The sequence below is a fragment of the Salvelinus alpinus genome, chromosome 28 (genome assembly GCF_045679555.1).
Source record: "Salvelinus alpinus chromosome 28, SLU_Salpinus.1, whole genome shotgun sequence".
Taxonomy (NCBI): Eukaryota; Metazoa; Chordata; class Actinopteri; order Salmoniformes; family Salmonidae; genus Salvelinus; species Salvelinus alpinus.
This window is the reverse complement of record NC_092113.1, coordinates 33,339,164-33,364,685: the sequence shown is the minus strand read 5'-3', so window position 1 is coordinate 33,364,685 and position 25,522 is coordinate 33,339,164. Positions and strand designations below refer to the sequence as shown.

The 25,522-nt window shown below is 45.1% G+C and overlaps 1 protein-coding gene across 1 annotated transcript in view; it reads right to left on the bottom strand.

Annotated features, from left to right (window-relative positions):
- LOC139558012 (limb region 1 homolog-like protein) overlaps positions 1-23,572 on the bottom strand; it is a 29,488-nt gene extending 5,916 nt beyond the window's left edge. The window contains exons 1-9 of the mRNA XM_071373389.1: positions 23,253-23,572; positions 6,360-6,447; positions 3,318-3,351; positions 1,898-2,037; positions 943-1,167; positions 711-779; positions 389-453; positions 218-290; positions 15-101 (exon numbers count right to left, since the gene is read on the bottom strand). Coding sequence (XP_071229490.1) covers positions 15-101; positions 218-290; positions 389-453; positions 711-779; positions 943-1,167; positions 1,898-2,037; positions 3,318-3,351; positions 6,360-6,447; positions 23,253-23,315 — 844 coding nt within the window. The 5' untranslated portion in view covers positions 23,316-23,572. The remainder of the gene's footprint in view (positions 1-14; positions 102-217; positions 291-388; positions 454-710; positions 780-942; positions 1,168-1,897; positions 2,038-3,317; positions 3,352-6,359; positions 6,448-23,252) is intronic.
- Between the last annotated feature and the right edge of the window lie 1,950 nt (positions 23,573-25,522).

Below are 25,522 nucleotides of genomic sequence, written 5' to 3'. Positions count from 1 at the left end.
CATCTTGGTCTTACGGAGGGCGATGCGTTTGGCCTGGACGCTGAGGAACTGCATCCTCAAAGGCTCCACGTTTACACTGATTCTGCATGACGTGCTACCGCCTACAAGGAACAGAGCAAGGTCAACACAAACACCACCTTCTCTAGGATGAGTCATAATAGCATGGTGTAGTGTGAGCATCCCGTCGGTGTACTCTAGCACACGGTAGTCAACTCACTGTTGAGTTTCCTGGAAAGCGAAGCCTCCTCGAACACAGCACAGTTCATCTCCACCTCCACATTCTCCAACAGCTGAAGAAACACAGGGGATGGATGTCATCAAGTTACAACAAAGGTATAGTGTTGTTATTGTCTGTATATGGGGGTATAGTATGTGGATTGTCACTCACCCCTGGTTTGACTAGTAGGCTCCCAGTGACACTGAACATGCGGGACAGCCCGTAGGGAGTGCACACTGCAGGGAGAAAGGAAGTGGTAGGGTGGCAGATAGTCTAGCGGTTAAGAGCGTTGGGCCAGTAACTGAACGGTCGCTGGTTCGTATCCCAGAGCCAACTAAGTAAAACAAATCTGTTGATGTGCCCTTGAGCAAGGCACTTAACACTAATCGCTCCTGTAAGTCGCTATGGATAAGTGTGTCTGCTAAATTACTAAAATATAATACAAAAAATATCTGACCATGACCAACTGATCACAAGTTAGTCAGCTACTTACACAGGAGCAGGAGCACTCCAAACAGAGAGATGGCAGAGTAGAGGTATGGCAGGTAGCACTCCCACACGTCTGAGATGGGATATCAAAAGGTCACCAGAGAAAGGATTTTTATATATGGTTCTCAAAAATAAAGGACTCCAATTCAATTCTTCAAAATACCCATCTTCAAAATACCCATTGCGAACAGTAGCAAAATGGCTTATATGAATAGCAAAGTCAAAGATCAACTGACCGTAGAGGCTCTCCCTGGCTGTGTTGTTCAGCAGGGCAACACCCACCCACACCATGCCCAGCACCAGCAGAGTGAGCAGCAGCAGCACCACCGCCGTCTCATACACCCGCGCCATCACCCCCTTCTTACAGCCCACGAAGCCCTCAGACTCAGTGAAGAAGTAGGCGAAGGGCATGAGGAAGACCAGGGACAGGTTGGAGAAGAGGAACACCAGGTTCCACAAGCCTGATGGAGATATGGTCCAAACATTACAGATTAGAACGTTATGAAACACAAGCAAATAGATAGAACAATCTATTAGCAGATATTAGGAACAGGTCCAAAGGGGAACTACATTTGACTGTTAACAGTACAACAGTCAGCCACAATGAGGCGCAGCAATGTATGCCCCCCAACACTTTTGGGGGGCATACAGTCCAGTCCACTAACATCTGTAGGGATCTATGGCAATAAGCTACAGGGCTCAGTGAGTTGGAGTTGACAGTGCTCCTTGTTATTCACACCAAGAGCTAACATATGGGGCCCACTTCCGCTTGTTGTTTAATTACTGTGAAAGGATAACATGACTCACCTTTTCCAAACACCACACTATATTTGCCATAAAACCAAAGGCAACAGTTGTGGCTGCTTTGTGTGATGTATTGTTGTCTCTACCTTCTTGCCCTTTGTGCAGTTGTCTGTGCCCAATAATGTTTGTACCATGTTTTGTGCTGCTACTATGTTGCTACCATGATGTGTTGTCATGTGTTACTGCCTTAGGTCTCCCTTTATGTAGTGTTGTCTCTTGTCGCGATGTGTGTTTTGTCCTATATAACAATTGATTTCAACTCATTGACTATCGATACTTAGGATTTAAATATGGTTTAAAACAGAAGGCTATAGAAGTACAGAGTGAGTGCGTTATGGTGTAGACATGAAATGCTGTGTTGGTTGTAGTATAGACAAGGTACAGTACCGTGGATGAGTGATCCATTGAGCCACTGCATGTAGTAGCTGTGAGGGAAGGTGAGCAGCACCTCATTGGACAGGATGGAGATGGGGAGGAGCAGCACAGCGCACACAGCCACAGAGAGGGTGAATGTACACAGCCACAGCCTGGAGGGGGAATGTACACAGCCACAGAGAGGGTGAATGTACACAGCCACAGCCTGGAGGGGGAATGTACACAGCCACAGCCTGGAGGGGGAATGTACACAGCCACAGAGAGGGTGAATGTACACAGCCACAGCCTGGAGGGGGAATGTACACAGCCACAGCCTGGAGGGGGAATGTACACAGCCACAGAGAGGGTGAATGTACACAGCCACAGCCTGGAGGGGGAATGTACACAGCCACAGCCTGGAGGGGGAATGTACACAGCCACAGCCTGGAGGGGGAATGTACACAGCCACAGAGAGGGTGAATGTACACAGCCACAGCCTGGAGGGGGAATGTACACAGCCACAGAGAGGGTGAATGTACACAGCCACAGCCTGGAGGGGGAATGTACACAGCCACAGAGAGGGTGAATGTACACAGCCACAGCCTGGAGGGGGAATGTACACAGCCACAGAGAGGGTGAATGTACACAGCCACAGCCTGGAGGGGGAATGTACACAGCCACAGAAAGGGTGAATGTACACAGCCACAGCCTGGAGGGGGAATGTACACAGCCACAGAGAGGGTGAATGTACACAGCCACAGCCTGGAGGGGGAATGTACACAGCCACAGAGAGGGTGAATGTACACAGCCACAGCCTGGAGGGGGAATGTACACAGCCACAGCCTGGAGGGTGAATGTACACAGCCACAGCCTGGAGGGTGAATGTACACAGCCACAGCCTGGAGGGGGAATGTACACAGCCACAGCCTGGAGGGGGAATGTACACAGCCACAGCCTGGAGGGTGAATGTACACAGCCACAGCCTGGAGGGTGAATGTACACAGCCACAGCCTGGAGGGGGAATGTACACAGCCACAGAGAGGGTGAATGTACACAGCCACAGCCTGGAGGGGGAATGTACACAGCCACAGAGAGGGTGAATGTACACAGCCACAGCCTGGAGGGGGAGAGCATTTCTGTGACCGTGTAGAAATGAATTTTTATGGAAATGGACAATAAAGCATTTTGGAGTGTGTGTTTCCTGTAGCTTCTCTGTGAGAAGGGAAGGGGACAGTATAGTGCCAACTGGTATGACAAAGGGTAGGAAGGACATTAACAGTTACACCGGGCAGACTGATAAAACTACAGCCAAGTGGTGGTGTCATTTCATTTGGTCACATTGACTCAGATACTAGCTCAAACACTCTGCTCACACTGACACAGTGAGTGACTGAGTCAACGTGCTGCAGACTGCTACCAAGTCAGTTTGTTCAGCCTTACGCTCTTTACTTACGCAATTTTGTTGACGGTTGCATCTTCAATGTCATCTGAAAAATGGCGAAAAACATATGAGTGAGTGATTGACATTTCTACCAACATGCTAGTAAGGCAACCTAGTACTGACTAAAGGAACATGAGCATCTTGGCAACTGAAGGAAACCTGGAAAACAGACAGCTCTAAACCAGACAGATAAGAGAACTGATAATGGTAGGAATGTTGATGGAGCCTGGAGGTAAAGAGAGGTAGAGGCGAGGACGAGGTAAAGAGAGGTAGAGGCGAGGACGAGGTAAAGAGAGGTAGAGGCGCGGAAGAGGTAAAGAGAGGTAGAGGCGCGGAAGAGGTAAAGAGAGGTAGAGGCGCGGAAGAGGTAAAGAGAGGTAGAGGCGAGGACGAGGTAAAGAGAGGTAGAGGCGAGGACGAGGTAAAGAGAGGTAGAGGCGAGGACGAGGTAAAGAGAGGTAGAGGCGTGGAAGAGGTAAAGAGAGGTAGAGGCGTGGAAGAGGTAAAGAGAGGTAGAGGCGTGGAAGAGGTAAAGAGAGGTAGAGGCGTGGAAGAGGTAAAGAGAGGTAGAGGCGTGGAAGAGGTAAAGAGAGGTAGAGGCGTGGAAGAGGTAACGAGAGGTAAAGGCGTGGAAGAGGTAACGAGAGGTAGAGGCGTGGAAGAGGTAAAGAGAGGTAGAGGCGAGGACGAGGTAAAGAGAGGTAGAGGCGTGGAAGAGGTAAAGAGAGGTAGAGGCGTGGAAGAGGTAAAGAGAGGTAGAGGCGTGGACGAGGTAAAGAGAGGTAGAGGCGCGGAAGAGGTAAAGAGAGGTAGAGGCGAGGAAGAGGTAAAGAGAGAGGGAGGCGTGGAAGAGGTAAAGAGAGGTAGAGGCGAGGACGAGGTAAAGAGAGGTAGAGGCGCGGAAGAGGTAAAGAGAGGTAGAGGCGCGGAAGAGGTAGAGAGGTAGAGGCGCGGAAGAGGTAAAGAGAGGTAGAGGCGCGGAAGAGGTAAAGAGAGGTAGAGGCGCGGAAGAGGTAAAGAGAGGTAGAGGCGATGAAGAGGTAAAGAGAGGTAGAGGCGATGAAGAGGTAAAGGAGAGGAAGATTCTAAAAACAGAGCGATAAATCGGTAAGACACTACGATAGCACTGATCAAAACGGATGGCGGGGAAATAAGGAGTTGGCCTCAACAACGGAGATACAGAATACACCATGTTCAAAAGCTCCAAAGAACAAACATCTCTGGTATGCCTGTATGAGTCAAGAAGAGGAACAGAAGAGTTTGGAAAAACACGGTCTGAGTGCAAGACAAACCAGTTAGTAGCATACCAATTGATTCACAGACCATCTTCAACACCCCACTATTCAATTAAAGCTGTGAGGCACAAACGTCCTGCTGGTGGTGTTGACTGACTGCTGACATTCATTGCATTCAAAAACACTGTATTGCTAATGCAGAGCAGGTTTAGCTGTCCACCTTTCCAAAACACACTGGTTGGGTAGGCTGTGGGCTGGCCCACTACCAAACCTCTGCCAGAAGGATACGTTATGTTACATAGGAGGTGCTACAGCTATAACCTATAACCACACCTTATTGGAGTGATTACATAAAGTCACATAACCAATTGCATTTGCACATCCACATTTTGTGTTCACTTGAGAGCAACATACCGTACATTCAATTATAAAATGGTCATACTTGGAAAGGACAGGGTACGTGTTATCTTAAAAGGAACATTCCTCCCACCCAGCTGACCCACAAGCCTGAGGTGTTTCCATAACAACCTCCTGCAGCAGTATAGGGCCCTGTGTGTTCTGGCCAAGGTCCACAGCTATAGGCCCAGATAGATAGCTGCTACACCTCCACATGTACAGGTTGGTAGGGAAACGTGCAAAACACACATTAAAGTAGTGATGGGGGGTCTATACAGTTAAATGTTGAGATATTATTACTTTTTTTTACTCCAATTTCATGATATCCAATTGGGACAAGACTGTAACTACCATCGCTGCAACTCCCTTGCGAACTCAGGAGAGGCGAAGGTCAAGAGCCAAGCGTCCTCCGAAACACGTCCCCGCCAAGCCACACTGCTTCTTGACACACTGCTCACTTAACCCAGAAGTAAGCCTCACCAATGTGTCGGAGGAAACACCGTACACCTGGCGACCGTGTCAGCGTGCAGTGCTAGAGTAACACCTCCATCACTGCATACATTGACAATGTATGGTATTGTTTTGACAATATCACAATATTATTTTTTAGCTAGTTGGCTGTACCAAAACGTCAGTATTTTTTGTTCATAGCTTGTTCTCCATCTTCTTTTTAATATTTGTTTTGTCAAAAACATATTTACTGGAACATTGATCTGGCCTTACTGCCATTAGCCCATAGAAATGCATTGAATAACAGACATTTTGGGGGGACTAAAGGAAGTTGGTTTTTAAGTGTCTGTCCTATATCTGAGAGATATAAGAAAGATCAGGAAACTATTTATAAAATACATTTAACACATATTCAACCCCCATTTGTGGGGGGGATAAACAACTTCCATACATACTTCCATAATTTTTTAAAACTGGTACTGCCTTCAGGCGAGTCTTGAGGCTTGTGGACGTCCTAGAGCAAAACCATGTACAGTATTCTAGCAGCCTAACACTTACAATAGACTAACTCAAAGAAACCAATGAACTGATTTCACTTAATCTACATCCAAGGCTGTTTACACTGGCAGCCCAATTCTAATATTTTTTTCCCATCTAATTTGTCTTTTGACCAATTCCATCAGATATTTTTCAGAGCTAGTCTGATTGGTCAGAAGACCAATTCCATAAATCAGAATTTGGCTGCTTGTGTAAACACAGTCAAAGAGGTCTGAACAATAGGTTTCTGCTGCGCACACAAGGGAAGGTGTGGTCTCCATAAACATAACACTACAAGAACATTCCAAAAGTCATCTAGAGGTTTTTCAACAGCTTCCATTTCCTCTAATGGACTGTTAGTTTAGTTTGATGGATGGATGTGTTTAACATAATCCCTCAAGTCATTTCAGCCAGGCAAGCAGACTTCCATACTCACCAGTGGTGATATAGTCTGCATTCTTCTTGAAGTGGGTGAGGATGAGGTAGGACAGTATATAGAGGCAGGTGAAGAGGAGGACACAGATCTTGACAGAGGAAATAAACAAAAGACCAAAAGATTAGGCTAATACAGATCATTGCATATTACCAGGATTTTACTTGAAAGACATCTTTTGTTTTCTTGGAAAATATGCAGCTCAGTTCAATAATCCCAACCTCAGTCTAGGAGCCATTCTAAAAAGAGTCTAAATAAATATCAGGTAAATGTTGAGATAATATCTTCAGATCAGCACATACAACAGATCAAGTCACCTAGGTCGTTTGGTTTAAACTCAGACTCTCTCTGACAGTTGATTATCATCTTTATTTACATTTGAGTCATTTCGCAGGTCTACGCTCTTATCCAAAGCGACTTACAGTAGTGAGTGTATACTTTTCTGTACTGGTCCCCAGTGGGAATCGAACCCACAACCCTGGCATTACAAGCGCCATGCTCTACCAACTGATCCACACAGGACCATGTTATGTTGGTCATCATCACTAGGAGCTGTACTCATTATGGCTGACATGAATTGCTGTGTAAGTGATTATCGAAGAAGCTTGACAAGGTTGGGGGTCCTTGAGTGTGCAGACATACTTTGACTGTACCAAGGTTATTATAGTAAACCGAAAAATAAAATGAACTAACTAAACTAAATGAAAAAACTATTTAGTAAACTGAAATAAACTATTATCTTTGACTCCAAAACTAACTAAAATCCACCATGAATTATGTTAAGTTTCTTTATTCTAAATTTAGGACAAAAATCAAATGGGGTTTTCAAGCTTTTTTTCTAATGGGATTTTCATGCTTCTGACAGGTCACATGGAGATTACCGTTAAATGATCAAGTAATACTCGGCAAGATGACATTTCCACCAGCAGCACAGCAGATATTGACATGAGCGCCATGCAATACCTCTCTCACACAGTCATCGCGCTGTGCTACAAGTGGTAGCTGTAGCTACAGGACCAAAACAGCAGAGAAGTTTAGCCTCACGCATCAACGCTCCTGGTTGCGGCGGAAATCGACCCACTACTACTGTTTACTTGGTGCATCTACATCACCTCGCTGAGTCTACCTTCAAACCTAATCTATAACCTGACCCATCACTTTATGCAATACTGCTCCACAATGGCAAGAAGTGACATCCCAGAACGTATACAAATACATGCATGGCTCCTAGCCTCCCAAGCATAGGCTACTTCGTCCCCTAAAAATAAATAGAAAAACAGAAGTAGTATATATTTTTTTTATAGCAAACTTAAAACAAATGTAAAAAAAATACTCAATCTGATCTAAAAAACTGAAACTGAATTTCAAATAGAAATCTTAACTAACATTAAAAAAACTAAAGAAAATCACAACAGTAATAACAGTGGAATGTAGAGAACAGAGGAGGATAGACAGGATACAGCTGGCTGGACAGGATAACAGGAGGATAGACAGGATACAGCTGTCTGGACAGGATAACAGGAGGATAGACAGGATACAGCTGGCTGGACATGATAACAGGAGGATAGACAGGATACAGCTGGCTGGACAGGATAACAGAGGGCTAGACAACAGAGTAAGGATAGACAGGATACAGCTGGCTGGACAGGATAACAGGAGAATAGACAGGATACAGCTGGCTGGACAGGATAACAGAGGGCCAGACAACAGAGTAAGGATAGACAGGATACAGCTGGCTGGACAGGATAACAGGAGGATAGACAGGATACAGCTGGCTGGACAGGATAACAGGAGGATAGACAGGATACAGCTGGCTGGACAGGATAACAGAGGGCTAGACAACAGAGGATAGACAGGATACAGCTGGCTGGACAGGATAACAGGGGGCTAGACAGGATAGCAGGGGGCTAGATAACAGAGGATAGACAGGATAACAGGGGGCTAGAAGGGATACAGCTGGCTGGACAGGCTGACTGGGGGCTAGAAAGGATACAGCTGGCTGGACAGGATATCAGGGGGCTAGATAACAGAGGAGGATAGAGAGGATACAGCTGGCTGGACAGGATAGCAGGGGGCTAGATAACAGAGGAGGATAGAGAGGATACAGCTGGCTGGACAGGATAGCAGGGGGCTAGATAACAGAGGAGAATAGAGAGGATACAGCTGGCTGGACAGGATAGCAGGGGGCTAGATAACAGAGGAGGATAGAGAGGATACAGCTGGCTGGACAGGATAGCAGGGGGCTAGATAACAGAGGAGAATAGAGAGGATACAGCTGGCTGGACAGGATAGCAGGGGGCTAGACAGGATAGCAGGGGGCTAGATAAGAGGATAGACAGGATAACAGGGGGCTAGAAGGGATACAGCTGGCTGGACAGGCTGACTGGGGGCTAGAAAGGATACAGCTGGCTGGACAGGATAGCAGGGGGCTAGATAACAGAGGAGAATAGAGAGGATAACAGGGGGCTAGAAGGGATACAGCTGGCTGGACAGGCTGACTGGGAGCTAGAAAGGATACAGCTGGCTGGACAGGATAACAGGGGGCTAGACAACAGAGGATAGACAGGATACAGCTGGCTGGACAGGATAACAGGGGGCTAGACAGGATAGCAGGGGGCTAGACAGGATAGCAGGGGGCTAGAAGGGATACAGCTGGCTGGACAGGCTGACTGGTGGCTAGAAAGGATACAGCTGGCTGGACAGGATAGCAGGGGGCTAGATAACAGAGGAGGATAGAGAGGATACAGCTGGCTGGACAGGATAGCAGGGGGCTAGATAACAGAGGAGGATAGAGAGGATACAGCTGGCTGGACAGGATAGCAGGGGGCTAGATAACAGAGGAGAATAGAGAGGATACAGCTGGCTGGACAGGATAGCATGGGGCTAGATAACAGAGGAGGATAGAGAGGATACAGCTGGCTAGACAGGATAGCAGGGGGCTAGATAACAGAGGAGGATAGAGAGGATACAGCTGGCTGGACAGGATAGCAGGGGGCTAGATAACAGAGGAGGATAGAGAGGATACAGCTGGCTGGACAGGATAGCAGGGGGCTAGATAACAGAGGAGAATAGAGAGGATACAGCTGGCTGGACAGGATAGCAGGGGGCTAGATAACAGAGGAGGATAGAGAGGATACAGCTGGCTGGACAGGATAGCAGGGGGCTAGATAACAGAGGAGAATAGAGAGGATACAGCTGGCTGGACAGGATAGCAGGGGGCTAGACAGGATAGCAGGGGGCTAGATAACAGAGGATAGACAGGATAACAGGGGGCTAGAAGGGATACAGCTGGCTGGACAGGCTGACGGAGCTAGAAAGGATACAGCTGGCTGGACAGGATAACAGGGGGCTAGAAGGGATACAGCTGGCTGGACAGGCTGACTGGGAGCTAGAAATGATACAGCTGGCTGGACAGGATAACAGGGGGCTAGATAACAGAGGAGGATAGAGAGGATACAGCTGGCTGGACAGGATAGCAGGGGGCTAGATAACAGAGGAGGATAGAGAGGATACAGCTGGCTGGACAGGAGAGCAGGGGGCTAGATAACAGAGGAGGATAGAGAGGATACAGCTGGCTGGACAGGATAGCAGGGGGCTAGATAACAGAGGAGGGTAGAGAGGATACAGCTGGCTGGACAGGATAGCAGGGGGCTAGATAACAGAGGAGGATAGAGAGGATACAGCTGGCTGGACAGGATAGCAGGGGGCTAGATAACAGAGGAGAATAGAGAGGATACAGCTGGCTGGACAGGATAGCAGGGGGCTAGATAACAGAGGAGGGTAGAGAGGATACAGCTGGCTGGACAGGATAGCAGGGGGCTAGATAACAGAGGAGGGTAGAGAGGATACAGCTGGCTGGACAGGATAGCAGGGGGCTAGATAACAGAGGAGGATAGAGAGGATACAGCTGGCTGGACAGGATAGCAGGGGGCTAGATAACAGAGGAGGATAGAGAGGATACAGCTGGCTGGACAGGATAGCAGGGGGCTAGATAACAGAGGAGGATAGAGAGGATACAGCTGGCTGGACAGGATAGCAGGGGGCTAGATAACAGAGGAGGATAGAGAGGATACAGCTGGCTGGACAGGATAGCAGGGGGCTAGATAACAGAGGAGGATAGAGAGGATACAGCTGGCTGGACAGGATAGCAGGGGGCTAGATAACAGAGGAGGATAGAGAGGATACAGCTGGCTGGACAGGATAGCAGGGGGCTAGATAACAGAGGAGAATAGAGAGGATACAGCTGGCTGGACAGGATAGCAGGGGGCTAGATAACAGAGGAGGATAGAGAGGATACAGCTGGCTGGACAGGATAGCAGGGGGCTAGATAACAGAGGATAGAGAGGATACAGCTGGCTGGACAGGATAGCAGGGGGCTAGATAACAGAGGAGAATAGAGAGGATACAGCTGGCTGGACAGGATAGCAGGGGGCTAGATAACAGAGGAGGATAGAGAGGATACAGCTGGCTGGACAGGATAGCAGGGGGCTAGATAACAGAGGAGGATAGAGAGGATACAGCTGGCTGGACAGGATAGCAGGGGGCTAGATAACAGAGGAGAATAGAGAGGATACAGCTGGCTGGACAGGATAGCAGGGGGCTAGACAGGATAGCAGGGGGCTAGACAGGATAGCAGGGGGCTAGATAACAGAGGAGGATAGAGAGGATACAGCTGGCTGGACAGGATAGCAGGGGGCTAGATAACAGAGGAGGGTAGAGAGGATACAGCTGGCTGGACAGGATAGCAGGGGGCTAGATAACAGAGGAGGATAGAGAGGATACAGCTGGCTGGACAGGATAGCAGGGGGCTGGACAGGATAGCAGGGGGCTAGACAGGATAGCAGGGGGCTAGATAACAGAGGAGGATAGAGAGGATACAGCTGGCTGGACAGGATAGCAGGGGGCTAGATAACAGACGAGGATAGATAGTCTGGTTGTTCTCCTTTCTGACTGGCACAGTTGTGTAACTAGCTATCTAGTCAAGATGTGTGGGTTGGACTCAGGAAGCCTCACCCAGTCAATGTTTTGAAGCAAACCTTTTCAGGTCACAATAAGCTAGGATTTCTTTCTTCCATCACAATGCATTACTATCCACTGTCAACGGTGCCGTGGGTTTTGAAATGACCCAGCCTGTATAGTGAGATGGTGACAGAGACATGCAAGACAAGGTCATTAGGCCAAGAGAAACAGATGGAGTCTGCAGATTAGATATACCAGTTTAGCCAGATGAAGAGAGCGGGAGAAACAGGGTGAGTGGGGTACTGGGATCAGGTTAGGACGGGAAGGAAAAGTGTGCAACTAGACAGACCTTAAACCCCTATTTGGGTCAACATACAGCCAGCTTCAATGAATCCAGGGATATTGTCTTCTGTAAGAGAATGGACTCCTTGACCAACTGAACATTGATTAATCCCATTTAATCGGATACAGTCTAATAGCTGTCTGCCAGCCTGGTCGTCTGGGGTAAAAATCTGAGAATGTGCCTCTTGAAACTAAATCAGTGGTCAACTGTTCACAACTATATTCACATAGCTTCAACTCTAAAATCACAGGATGTGGTGAGAGATGAATAAGTTTCACCATTGGTGTTGGAGGAAGTGCTGAGTTAACTGGAACTATTCAGAGAGACAACCAAGGACACACATAAAACACAACATTTAAGGCTAGGCCTAGACAAACATCCTCTCTCCAGCCCAGAGGAAGAGAGGCCATGGTAGCAGGATTCAGGAGTTCACCCTGAGGTGACATCAACTGCAGAAAACAATAGTTGAGAAAGAAAGTTACCTCATCCTGAGAGAGTGGCAGAAACGTGACAAAATGGCTACCACTGCCTGGCAAAAGACTGTTTCCTGTAGATTGAATAATGCTTACCCAAGCACATCTTGTCCTTGTGAACTAAATAAAATGGTACCTTTGACAATCAATCCACTGAAATATGATAGCATTCCTCTTATTCAATTGTAGGCCTATTTGTTCAATACATACGATCACGTTTCTAGGGCATTATTTCACTGCAGTAGAAGGTCAACAACTTCTTGTTCTATTCTTCACTGTAGAATAACATTTAAGGAGAGGAAAACACATCTGCACACGCACCCACCTTCATATCAATGCCTAGACACTACATTACTCTGACATACAAAGTACATTTAACAACGGAAGATGAGGACATATGGTATAGTGACAAAGTGGGGTTCCTCCTCCTCCAATCCATGGGTGGGACAGGCGATGTCCCTGACCCCCTTTATAGGATGGCAACAATGAGATTTGGGGAAACCCAGTGGTTGTATCACCCATATTTACAACTGGGCCCTAAACACAGTGAAGTTCCTAAAATCGCTGCCATTCCAGGATGGTTTCTCATTGAGGCAGTGAGAATAGATCCAACACTATAGCCTGGTTGGGCTGATGTCCCCAACAGTGACAATTTAGCACTTGGAAAATAGATTCCAGCTAACGGGACAGGTATCTGAGACAGTCTACAATGTTTTGTTTTCCCAACATGAACTGAATGCGACACAAAACAATGCCTTCTCTACAGACATGACTGGTGACACAATCATTCCCATTCACTGTTCCTTACACAGGCTACTTGGCGTATGCGTTATGGTTTTGTAGGTTTGTTGAGAAATTCTTACCAATCGTGACGTATAGCTAGCCTGGTACCGCAAAATGTCAAATGCATGTCGCAACAAAACAATGACGCTACAAATGCTCAGCATCAAAATTAGCCAACAAACTGTGGAGGAAATGCTTCAATGTGCTGTGTTCGCAATAAGTCTGCTGTATCCCACAAAGAGAAAGTACCGGTAGGTACGAGGGGGATCACATGGGGGTGAAAGACCTTGCCAACAGACAGAGACAGGGACAGACCGAGAGACCAGTCAGCAGTTGTAGGTGAAAAACACATGTTGAGTTCTAACTGGAGGAAGGCAACTTTCTGTCCAGGCAGTTCTAAACAAGGAGCTGGGCTTAGAATGGGTTTTAACGGCCGGAGGCTGGGCTTCTGTGGAAGGTGGTGGTAGAAAGTTTGGCAAACTTAAAATGAATAAACCCTTTCATGCATGGTGTTCTACTGCTCACTTCCTGCCCCAACATGAACCTGGTTGTTGAGAATAGGCCGAGGAGCTAGAGTTTAGAGTGTGTCTACTGGCCAGGGTCACTGCCTGCCTGAGCTTGTGTTGAAGGCACTGCCCAGTTGGCCAGGCATTTGAGAACAAGGAGCTGGAGTTTCAAGAGGGCTTCATTTGGGTTTAACAGCCAAATGATGGGCTTTTGTATTGAAGGCGGTGCAGAAAGTGGGCGCAACGTTGTTTTTTTAAAATGCCCTGAAAAAACCCATTCTGTACAGATGGAGACAGCGGCAGAGTAAAAACCCATTCTGTACAGATGGAGACAGCGGCAGAGTAAAAACCCATTCTGTACAGATGGAGACAGCGGCAGAGTAAAAACCCATTCTGTACAGATGGAGACAGCGGCAGAGTAAAAACCCATTCTGTACAGATGGAGATAGCGGCAGAGTAAAAACCCATTCTGTACAGATGGAGACAGCGGCAGAGTAAAAACCCATTCTGTACAGATGGAGACAGCGGCAGAGTAAAAACCCATTCTGTACAGATGGAGACAGCGGCAGAGTAAAAACCCATTCTGTACAGATGGAGACAGCGGCAGAGTAAAAACCCATTCTGTACAGATGGAGACAGCGGCAGAGTAAAAAGAAAAGCTGCAGCTACCTCGCTTGCAAAGCAGCTTTCATGCCAACATATTGAGGAGTTTGTACAATGCTAGGTTTACAAGTGGAACAAGAGGATAGATCTAACTGATGGCCAACAGCCAAAAACAATCAACAAATGGTATGGAACACGAAAAGTCTGCATGTCCTTATAATAATAGTCCAAATATTTCACATTATCGAGAGGAAGTTGAATAACAGATCAATACTGATGTGGGACAAAACACCTTCTGGTCTCTGATAACACTTTGGAAGGATGACGTCACAAGATTACTGAAACGTTAACTACCAAGTCATTTAAGGTAGCAAGATGAGAGGGGCTTGTATCAGGGTCAATGATGATAAACCAAGGCTAAAGCCTCTTTAATGACCAGAGGTCAAAATGATTACACCATGTGTGAGAGAGAACAAACAGTGAAGAAATAAGGACTGTATGTTAGCTAAAAGGTTAAGCAAGGGCTGGGGTACTTGAGAAACATTTGGCCTAGGTGAAACGGGCAATGTCAGGATACGCTTTGGGAATTGAAGCATCTTTTTAGTATTAAGCCTATTGGGCGATTCCACACCAGCGTAGCCTGAAAGTATTTTTGGCATCTCAGATTGTTCTGGCAATTCTCACATATTAAAACTCTTTTGGGGGGGGGGCGTTTCACATGCTTTTACATTTGTATCAAACATATTTTTGTTATCATGATGACATTTTAAGGACCCATAAGACCATATGAGCTGTGAACCATACATGATACACACCTCATCTTTTTTTTTTGAATATTTTATTTTTGCATTTTCCAATTAACAACATTCAAGACAAACGTGAAAAGATATTAGACAACAATAGGACAAAGTGACAGTAACAGATGAGCGTAACAAAAAGTAAAAATCAAACAAATTATAATTATATATACAAACAAACATACAATAAAAAAAGATTATAATGAGACATTGGATCATATGGTCACCTGCCGTAGGTTACATATTATACATTACGTGTGAAACATTATATAAGGATAATATAGAGATTCATTCAATGTGATGTGGGGGGAGATTCTCCATATAGTCAATAAAAGGTTGCCAAATTCTGTAAAATGTATTTAACTTATTCCTCAAGCGGTAAGTGATTTTCTCCAGTGGGATACAACTATTAACTTCTGATAGCCACATTGCAACTGGCAGGGGGGAATCCAATTTCCATTTCAAGGCAATACATTTCTTGGCAATCGCTAGCAATATTTCTGTTAGCTTTATAGTATGGCTTTGCCTAAGATTGGTGTTAGTAAAGTTGCCCAGTAGACAGACCTCCGGGTCTAAAGGGAATGCAACCCCATGAATTGAGGATATGGTATCGCATACCCCCTGCCAGAAACCGTGTAGTTTTGAACACTGCCAAGTGGAATGGAGGAATGTTCCTTCATCTGAGCCACATCTAAAACATAGGGAGGAGATATCAGTGTTGAACTTGTGCAGTCTAGATGGCGTGATATAGAGCTGATGGAGGAAATTAAACTGGATCAGTCTGTATCTGGAGTTCAGTGTGGATGTAACACCATTCCTGCATAGGTCACTCCATAGACCCTCATCAAGATCAATACCCAGATCTTTTTCCCATCTAAGTCGGGGTTTATCTAGCCCGGTCAGTGTTAGTCCTGACATAAGAGCATCGTAAACACGGGAAATGGTCTTGAACAGTGGTTGGTCTGCGTGGCAGAGTTGTTCAATAGGTGACATCTTAGGTAGGTTCCATTGTCCCTTGAGAGACACCCTAATAAAGTTTCGTAGTTGTAGGTAGCTAAAGAAGTCCCTGTTAGGCAAGTGGTATTTCTGTTTCAGCTGATCAAAAGACATAAGAACTCCCTCCTCGTAACAATGTTCCAGAAGAGTGATCCCCTTATCAGACCATGGTCTAAAGTTACCATTCTGGAAAAACATAGGAATCAATCTATTGTTCCGTAAAGGGGTTTTAGGGGAAAGGAATCCCCCTCGTCCGAACAGCTCTTGCAGTTTGCACCATGTCAGGACAGAATGTATGATTAAAGGGTTGTCTGTGATGGTTTTAATAGATTTTCTGTCCCATTTGTAAAACAATTCTGCCCCAGTGTCATCGTTTACCTCAAGCTTTTCAATGTTCAACCATGAGGGAGAGGGACCCTTATCAAACCTCTGAGCCAGAAACCTCGACTGTGCTGCCCAGTAGTACATTCTAAAATTGGGGAGGTTTAAGCCTCCTTGACTGTAATCCAGGGTCAGTTTATCCAGGCCAACCCTAGGGGTTTTGCCGTGCCAGATAAACCGTCTGGTCATCTTGTCGAGAGAGGAAAAGAATGCTGCGGGGACAGGGATAGGGAGAGATTGAAACAGATATAGAAATCTGGGCAGGACATTCATTTTAATTACATTGATTCTACCCAGTAGAGTGAGAGGTAAGTCCATCCATTTACAAAGGTCACCCTCCACCTTTTGTAACAAACTGGCCAGATTGAGTTTATAGAGGTTGTTCAGGTTACCATCCACCATTATGCCCAAATATGTGAAGCCCATAGGCGACCATCTAAAAGGAAACTTGTGCTTGATGGTATGATGGTCAAAGACAGACAACGGTAAGATTTCGCTTTTATCTAAATTGACCTTATATCCAGAGAAAGAACTAACACACTGTAGCAGGATCTGCAAGTGAGAGAGGGAGTGTTCTGGGTTTGTTAGAAATAAGATAAGGTCGTCCGCAAAGAGTGATAATTTATGGGTATGGGGGCCCACCTCAAAGCCATGTATGTCAGGGCACGTTCTAATAGCCTCAGCCAACGGTTCGATGGCGAGGGCAAAGAGGTGGGGGCTAATTGGGCAACCTTGTCTGTTCCCCCTATAGAGAGGGAAAGAGGAGGAAGTAATCCCGTTGGTAGCAATCCTAGCTTTAGGAGATTTGTAGAGTGATTTTATCAAATTTACAAACACGGTGCCTAAACCAAACTTTTCCAAGACGCGAAAGAGGTATGGCCATTCAACCCTATCAAAGGCCTTTTCAGCATCGAGGGAGACTGCGACACTAGGTATTTTGTTTTTGTTAGCAAGGTGAATTATATCAAAGAACCTTCTGAGATTATTGGAGGACAATCTATTAATTATGAAGCCAGTCTGATCTGGGTTGACCAAGTCCTACACTCTATGGTCCCGTGTGGCTCAGTTGGTAGAGCATGGCGCTTGCAACGCCAGGGTTGTGGGTTCATTCCCCACGGGGGGACCAGGATGAATATGTATGAACTTTCCAATTTGTAAGTCGCTCTGGATAAGAGCGTCTGCTAAATGACTTAAATGTAAATGTAATGTAAAGACATGACTCCAGTCTCTTAGATAGCATCTTGGTGACCAGCTTACAATCTGTGTTAAGGAGAGAGATTGGTCTATATGAGGCGCACTTTAGTGGATTTTTCCCTTTCTTGTGGATTACAGTAATCACTGCTTGAGAGAAAGACTCTGGAAAGTAGTTGTCTTCCCTGGCTTTTTTAAGTACCTCCATAAGGTAGGGGACCAACAGCTCCCTAAATTCTTTATAGAACTCTGGAGGGAAGCCATCCTCCCCAGAAGATTTATTAGAAGGTAAGGATTTAATGGCCTCCAACAATTCAGGAACTGAGAAGTGTTCACTCAGGCGCTCGCTGTCTTCCCCTGACAGGCATGGGAGGTTGAGAGAGGAGAGAAAGGAGTCAATCTCTGATAGATCATCGCTTGATTGGGAAGTGTAGAGGTCTTCATAGTATTTCTTAAAAGTATTATTAATTTCAGTAGGGTCGAAAGATATCTCATTAGTAAGAGTTTCTATAGCATTAATTGTCCTCTTACTTTCCTCTGCTTTCAGTTGCCATGCCAATACTTTGTGAGCTTTCTCTCCAAGCTCGTAATAACGCTGTTTTGATTTAGTGATGGCCCTCTCAGCTTGATATGTGTTCAGAATATTATATTTCAGTTTTTTATTTACCAAAAGCCTGTATAGATCTTTAGTCGGGCCTCTTTGGTAGGTTTTCTCTAGCTCTGAGATTTCAGATTCAAGGGCACTCAGTTCCGCACCGTGTTTTCTCTTCAGCCCTTTAGTATAGGAAATGATCTGTCCCCTCAGATAGGCCTTCAATGTGTCCCAAAGAATGAAACTGTCAGGAGCGGAGGGTTTGTTTGTCAAAGTGAAAATATTGATCTGCTCTTTGATGAATGCACAAAATTCAGGTTGCTTTAGGAGTGTAGAATTTAGTCTCCATCTATATGCTCCATTTACCTTGGTAGGAATGGAGATTGATAATACCAGGGGAGAATGGTCACTAAGCAATCTGGGGAGATACTCGACATCTAACACTCTATGAAACAGTTGTGTCGATATTAAAAAGTTATCTATGCGTGTGTGTGTCTTATGTGGGTGTGAATAAAAAGAGTAGTCCCTATCCTGTGGGTGCAACTGTCTCCAGATGTCTAGTAAATTGAGATCTTTCATGAATGACATGGTGAGTTTGCCGGCTTTGGTAAGAAGTGAGGGTTTATCAGAGGACCTATCAAGAACTGTATCTAAACAAAAATTAAAATCTCCTCCAACCAGTAACCATCCTGGTGGTGCTTGAGCAACCTGAAGGAAGACATTCTGAATAAACATATGGTCATCGAAGTTAGGGGCATAGATATTCAATAGGGTCCAAGACTCTGAAAACATATGCCCCTGCACCAAAACAAACCTGCCAGAGGGATCAGAGATGGTGTTGTTGACGCAGAAGGGGATGTGTCTACTTATCAAAATTGCAGTTCCTCTTGCTTTGGAGTTAAAAGAGGACGCAAAAACTTGTCCTACCCATTCCCTCTTCAATTTCTTGTGTTCACTGGCTGTGAGATGTGTTTCTTGTAAAAACACAATGTCAGCCTTTAATTTCTTAAGGTATGTATAGACTCTCTTCCTTTTAATCGGGCTGTTAAGACCTTTTACGTTGAATGTGACATATTTTAGTGGATTAAGCATAGTTGGGTTTCAAATATGTAACTGAATGGAATTCTATCATATGTAGATAGTTAGGAAATGTTTCAACTTTGGTTTGAACACAGAAGTGACCTATGTGTCTCTTTAGGAAGGAAACAATAAACATAGAAAAAAGGGGAAAAAAATTAAGAATCCCACCCACCCCGATTGTTAGACTAAAACCACAATCCCAACAATCAAACATGAATACACTTGTAGAGATACGTTGCTGCTCGCTTTCCATCTTGCTCTTACTAGCTAAACCTTGGCGTAAACTAAAACCTGCGAGCTCTCTAAATTGAAAACAAACGTTGTGAATAGACATTTATGGCTGAATATTTACTGCCCACGGTAAGGGCTGCTTGAGTCTCTTTTCGAAAGATTAACATAAATGAGGGGGAAAGCAGTGGGCCTAAACCCACTTATTTGCTTCGCCCAGTGATATGGACTAAACCAAAATATACTCTCCTGTAAATGTAATAGAACTCACCCCGGAAAGATACGGTTAGTTGAAAATGTACAAATCAATTATAGCGACCGGAGGATATCAGCGGTTCAGTCCGGATAAGAGAAAACAAACAAACTGCATCTTATCCCCCAAAGAGACCGTCCTGGCTCAGACGTTGCTCAGTTCTTTGAGAAAAGTGTACACTTCTCCCGGTGTGTTGAAGAGATGGCTTCGGCCTTTGTACTGAACTTTCATCCGCGCAGGGTGGATGAGGTAGCCGATGATGTTCTTCTCCTTCAGTGCTTTGGCGGCAGGTCTGAACTGCTTGCGACGTCTTGCGAGATCCGCGCTCATATCCGGGAAAAGGCTGACCCTCTTGCCATCAATGGTTATGTCCCCTTTGGCTTTTGCGAGTTGCAGTACCTTCTCTCTGTCTTGGAAACGGAGGAACCTGATCAGGACGGCCCGTGGGGGCTCATCTGGCCGGGGTTTCGGCGCTGATGTTCTGTGGGCGCGTTCGATTTCCAGTGGCTTGGTGAAGTTGATTGTGCCTAGGACATCCGGGATCCATTGAGTGAAGAAACGGGCCGGGTCACGGCCCTCGCTGTCCTCTTTCAATCCCACCACACGGATATTACTACGTCTGCTCTGGTTCTCCATCTGATCTACCTTGTTTTTGAGGTAGGCATTGTCCTTTTGCAGTTGTATCAAGACCTGGTCATGTCGAGCGATGGTGTCTTCAACTGTGCTAATGCGCAACTCTGCCTCAGTCGTTCTCAAAAGGAGATCATTCATGGAGGATTTCAGGTCGTCGATGGAAGAATGGAGTTCAGCCGTTCTCTTATCGATTTTCATAGAAAGACCTTTGTTACCGTCCTGAATTTCCCGGAGGAGAGTAGCCAGCATGTCGGCAGGCTCGCAAGGGGCCGAGAGCAACAGTCTGGAACTGTCGTTTGAGTTATGAGGGCTAATGCTAATCTTGCTAGCGTTATCGTTATCTTGGGAATCAACGACATTTTGGTCGTTCTTCTTGCCTCTCGGTCGGCGGTCCATGGCTCTTTGGGAAGTTAAGTACTTGACAATTTATCAGCCGATGTTAGAATATTGTTTCAACGTTGTTATTTAGGTAATAATAGAATAACTTTGAAGAGCTCGGTTTGTCAACGTCTGCTCAGCTCCGCGGCATCACGTCCCTCCTCACACCTCATCTTTGTATATTTCTACCCATTATAGTCTGCTGTAACATAAGGAGTATGTCTAGTTTAGAGGTCGACCGATTAATCTGAATGGCCGATTAATTAGGACCGATTTCAAGTTTTCATAACAATCGGTAATCGGCATTTTTGGACACCGATCATGGCCGATTACATTGCACTCCACGAGGAGACTGCGTGGCAGGCTGACTACCTGTTATGCGAGTGCAGCAAGGAGCCAAGGTAAGGTGCTAGCTAGCATTAAACTTATCTTATAAAAAACAATCAATCTTAACATAATCACTAGTTAACTACACATGGTTGATGATATTACTAGTTTATCTAGCTTGTCCTGCGTTGCATATAATCGATGCGGTGCCTGTTAATTTATCATTGAATCACAGCCTACTTCGCCAAACGGGTGATTTAACAAGCGCATTCGCGAAAAAAGCACTGTCGTTGCACCAATGTACCTAACCATAAACATCAATGCCTTTCTTAAAATCAATACATAAGAATATATTTTTAAACCTGCATATTTAGTTAATATTGCCTGCTAACATGAATTTCTTTTAACTAGGGAAATTGTGTCACTTCTCTTGCGTTCTGTGCAAGCAGAGTCTGGGTATATGCAGCAGTTTGGGCCGCCTGGCTCGTTGCGAACTGTGTGAAGACCATTTCTTCATAACAAAGACCGTAATTAATTTGCCAGAATTGTACATAATTATGACATAACATTGAAGGTTGTGCAATGTAACAGCAATATTTAGACTTAGGGATGCCACCGGTTAGATAAAATATGGAACGGTTCCGTATTTCACCGAAAGAATAAACGTTTTGTTTTCGAAATGATAGTTTCCGGATTTGACCATATTAATGACCTAAGGCTCATATTTCTGTGTGTTATTATAATTAAGTCTATGATTTGATAGAGCAGTCTGACTGAGAGATAGTAGGCAGCAGCAGGCTCGTAAGCATTCATTCAAACAGCACTTTCCTGCATTTGCCAGCAGCTCTTCGCTGTGCTTCAAGCATTGCGCTGTTTTTGACTTCAACCTATCAACTCCGGAGATTAGGCTGGCAATACTAAAGTACCTATTAGATCATCCAATAGTCAAAGGTATATGAAATACAAATGGTAAGAGAGAAATAGTCCTATAATAACTACAACCTAAAACTTCTTACTTGGGAATATTGAAGACTCATGTTAAAAAGGAACCACCAGCTTTCACATGTTCTGAGCGAGGAACTTAAACGTTAGCTTTTTTACATGGCACATATTGCACTTTTACTTTCTTCTCCAACACTTTGTTTTTCCATTATTTAAACCAAATTGAACATGTTTCATTATTTATTTGAGACTAAATTGAAGTTAAAAGTTAAAATAAGTGTTCATTCAGTATTGTTGTAATTGTCATTATTACAAATATATGTATATATACGTATACATTTTATTATTATATATTTTTTTTAAATTATTATTATTATTATTATTTATTTTTATTTATTTTTTAAATCGGCCGATTAACCTGTATCGGCTTTTTTTGGTCCTCCAATAATCGGTATTGGCGCTGAAAAATCATAATCGGTCGACCTCTAGTCTGGATACTGAAATACAATTTCACATCACGAGGGTCTTGGCGTTTTGCAATGTTGTCATCATTTCTGACTCACAGAATAGGCCTACAAAATGCAAGATTAGATGTGGTCTTTAAAGTACAGTGCTGTTATCTTTTTGGCTCATGGAACAAGGCGTGCTCTGCTGTAGCTAAGTCTACATGAGAACTGCTGTGCGTTGCGGGGTTAAGGGTCATCTCGATGTGCCCTGTTGAAGCAATACTAATCAGGTCTGAAGTTCAACAGGAGCTGTTCTGTGCCATCAGTACAGTGTTGTATTCAGTAAGGACAAAACGTTTTAAAAAACTGAGTGAAAGAGGTACCACCAAAACTTGTCCAAATAGAATGCAGATATACATTTAATGTTGCGAAACGTTTTGCTACAGTGTGCCCTACTGAACACAACCCAGCGTAACATCCCATATAGAAGTCAATGTGGTGGAACCAGGTGGCAACAGTTCAGGTAAAATCATTACATATAGCCATTCATTAAAGTACATGTTTTGTATACTGAATGGAATCTATACAACTATAAGTTATGCATGGCTCTCATTACACACAACCATGATAGTCTACAGCCAAGACTTTACAAGAAGAAACATAGGGACATACATAAATGCATATGGATGGAGGCCCAAGGTGGAAGAAAAGGCTCCTTGGGTCACCCTTCTGTGTCTCAGCCACATTAATGACCACACACACACACACACACACACACACACACACCCCTGTAAAGAGATTCCCTTGTAATAAGTTATAGGCTACAGTAATCACAGAACTTCAGTAGAGGAATTAACGATAACATCACTATCAGTATGCAAACTTGTATGAACATAATACAGCCACTTCCCGAAATGCACCACGGATTAATATCTCGCTGTTATGTACGTTGAGGTTTATAAACAAAGAGCATTAAAGTACTTACAAAAGTCTCTCGCACTTTGTTGTGGAAAAGTTGCTCTCTAACCGACACGTCGTCTACTTCCATCCTACGAAACCATGACGCAGGGGTTAAAATATGATAAAACGTGGCTAAAAGCGCTGGGACGGGATGGTAGTATAGTAAAACAACAAAACATCTCTCTCTGGTTAGAACAGTGTGGCAAGCGAACTACATTTGTCCTAAACTTCTCAAACTAACGACAAAGCTACGGTCGCGCACCCTGTTTCGTTTAAACTCCACTAGCAAGCAACCGTCCTCCGTGCGCGTTACACAAAGGGGGTGGAGACTGGGCGGGCGATCCCGGAGAATGGGTGGTGGTTAGATGTATCGCTACCTGGGCTGCGTTCAGTACGTTTTTATTCGTGGATGTATATATTTTTTTTTCTCGAACACAATCATAATTGCTTCTATTTTACCAGGGCCCTGTTTCAGAAAGCAGGTTTAACAAACTCTGAGTTTAAACCTGAACTCTGAGTTGACTAACTCTAGGCTGTCAAACTCAAGAGTTTTTGGTTTCAGAACATATGATAAATTTAAATCAATCAAATCAAATCAAAGTTTATTTGTCGCGTGCGCCGAATGCAACAGGTGTAGTAGACATTACAGTGAAATGCTTACTTACAGGCTCTAACCAATAGTGCAAAAAAGGTATTCGATGAACAATAGGTAGGTTAAGAAATAAAACAACAGTAAAAAGACAGGCTATATACAGTAGCGACGCTACATACAGACACCGCTTAGTCAGGCTGATTGAGGTAGTATGTACATGTAGATATGGTTAAAGTGACTATGAATATATGATGAACAGAGAGTAGCAGCAGCGTAAAAAGAGGGGTTGGGGGGGCACACAATGTAAATAGTCCAGGTAGCCATTTGATTACCTGTTCAGGAGTCTTATGGCTTAGGGGTAAAAACTGTTGAGAAGCATTTTTGTCCTAGACTTGGCACTCCGGTACCTCTTGCCATGCGGTAGTAGAGAGAACAGTCTATGACTGGGGTGGCTGGAGTCTTTGACAATTTTTAGGGCCTTCCTCTGACACCGCCTGGTGTAGAGGTCCTGGATGGCAGGCAGCTTAGCCCCAGTGATGTACTGGGCCGTACGCACTACCCTCTGTAGTGCCTTGCGGTCAGAGGCCGAGCAATTTCCGTACCAGGCAGTGATGCAACCAGTCAGGATGCTCTCGATGTTGCAGCTGTAGAACCTTTTGAGGATCTCAGGACCCATGCCAAATCTTTTTAGTTTCCTGAGGGGGAATAGGCTTTGTCGTGCCCTCTTCACGGCTGTCTTGGTGTGTTTGGACCATTCTAGTTTGTTGTTGATGTGAACACCAAGGAACTTGAAGCTCTCAACCTGCTCCACTACAGCCCCGTTGATGAGAATGGGGGCATGCTCGGTCCTCCTTTTCCTGTAGTCCACAATCATCTCCTTAGTCTTGGTTACGTTGAGGGATAGGTTGTTATTCTGGCACCACACGGCCAGGTCTCTGACTTCCTCTCTATAGGCTGTCTCGTCGTTGTCGGTAATCAGGCTGTGTCACTGTTGTGTCGTCTGCAAACTTAATGATGGTGTTGGAGTTGTGCCTGGCCATGCAGTCATGGGTGAACAGGGAGTACAGGAGGGGACTGAGCACGCACTCCTGGGGAGCTCCAGTGTTGAGGATCAGTGTGGCAGATGTGTTACTACCTACCCTCACCGCCTGGGGGCGGCCCGTCAGGAAGTCCAGGATCCAGTTGCAGAGGGAGGTGTTTAGTCCCAGGATCCTTAGCTTAGTGATGAGCTTTGAGGGTACTATGGTGTTGAACGCTGAGCTGTAGTCAATGAATAGCATTCTCACATAAGTGTTACTTTTGTCCAGGTGGGAAAGGGCAGTGTGGAGTGCAATAGAGATTGCATCATCTGTGGATCTGTTTGGTCGGTATGCAAATTGGAGTGGGTCTAGGGTTTCTGGGATAATGGTGTTGATGTGAGCCATTACCAACCTTTCAAAGCACTTCATGGCTACGGACGTGAGTTCTATGGGTCTGTAGTCATTTAGGCAGGTTGCCTTTGTGTTCTTGGGCACAGGGACTATGGTGGTCTGATTGAAACATGTTGGTATTACAGACTCAATCAGGGCATGTTGAAAATGTCAGTGAAGACACCTGCAAGTTGGTCAGCACATGCCCGGAGCACACGTCCTGGTGATCCTTGTGTATGTTGACCTGTTTAAAGGTCTTACTCACGTCGGCTACGGAGAGCGTGATCACACAGT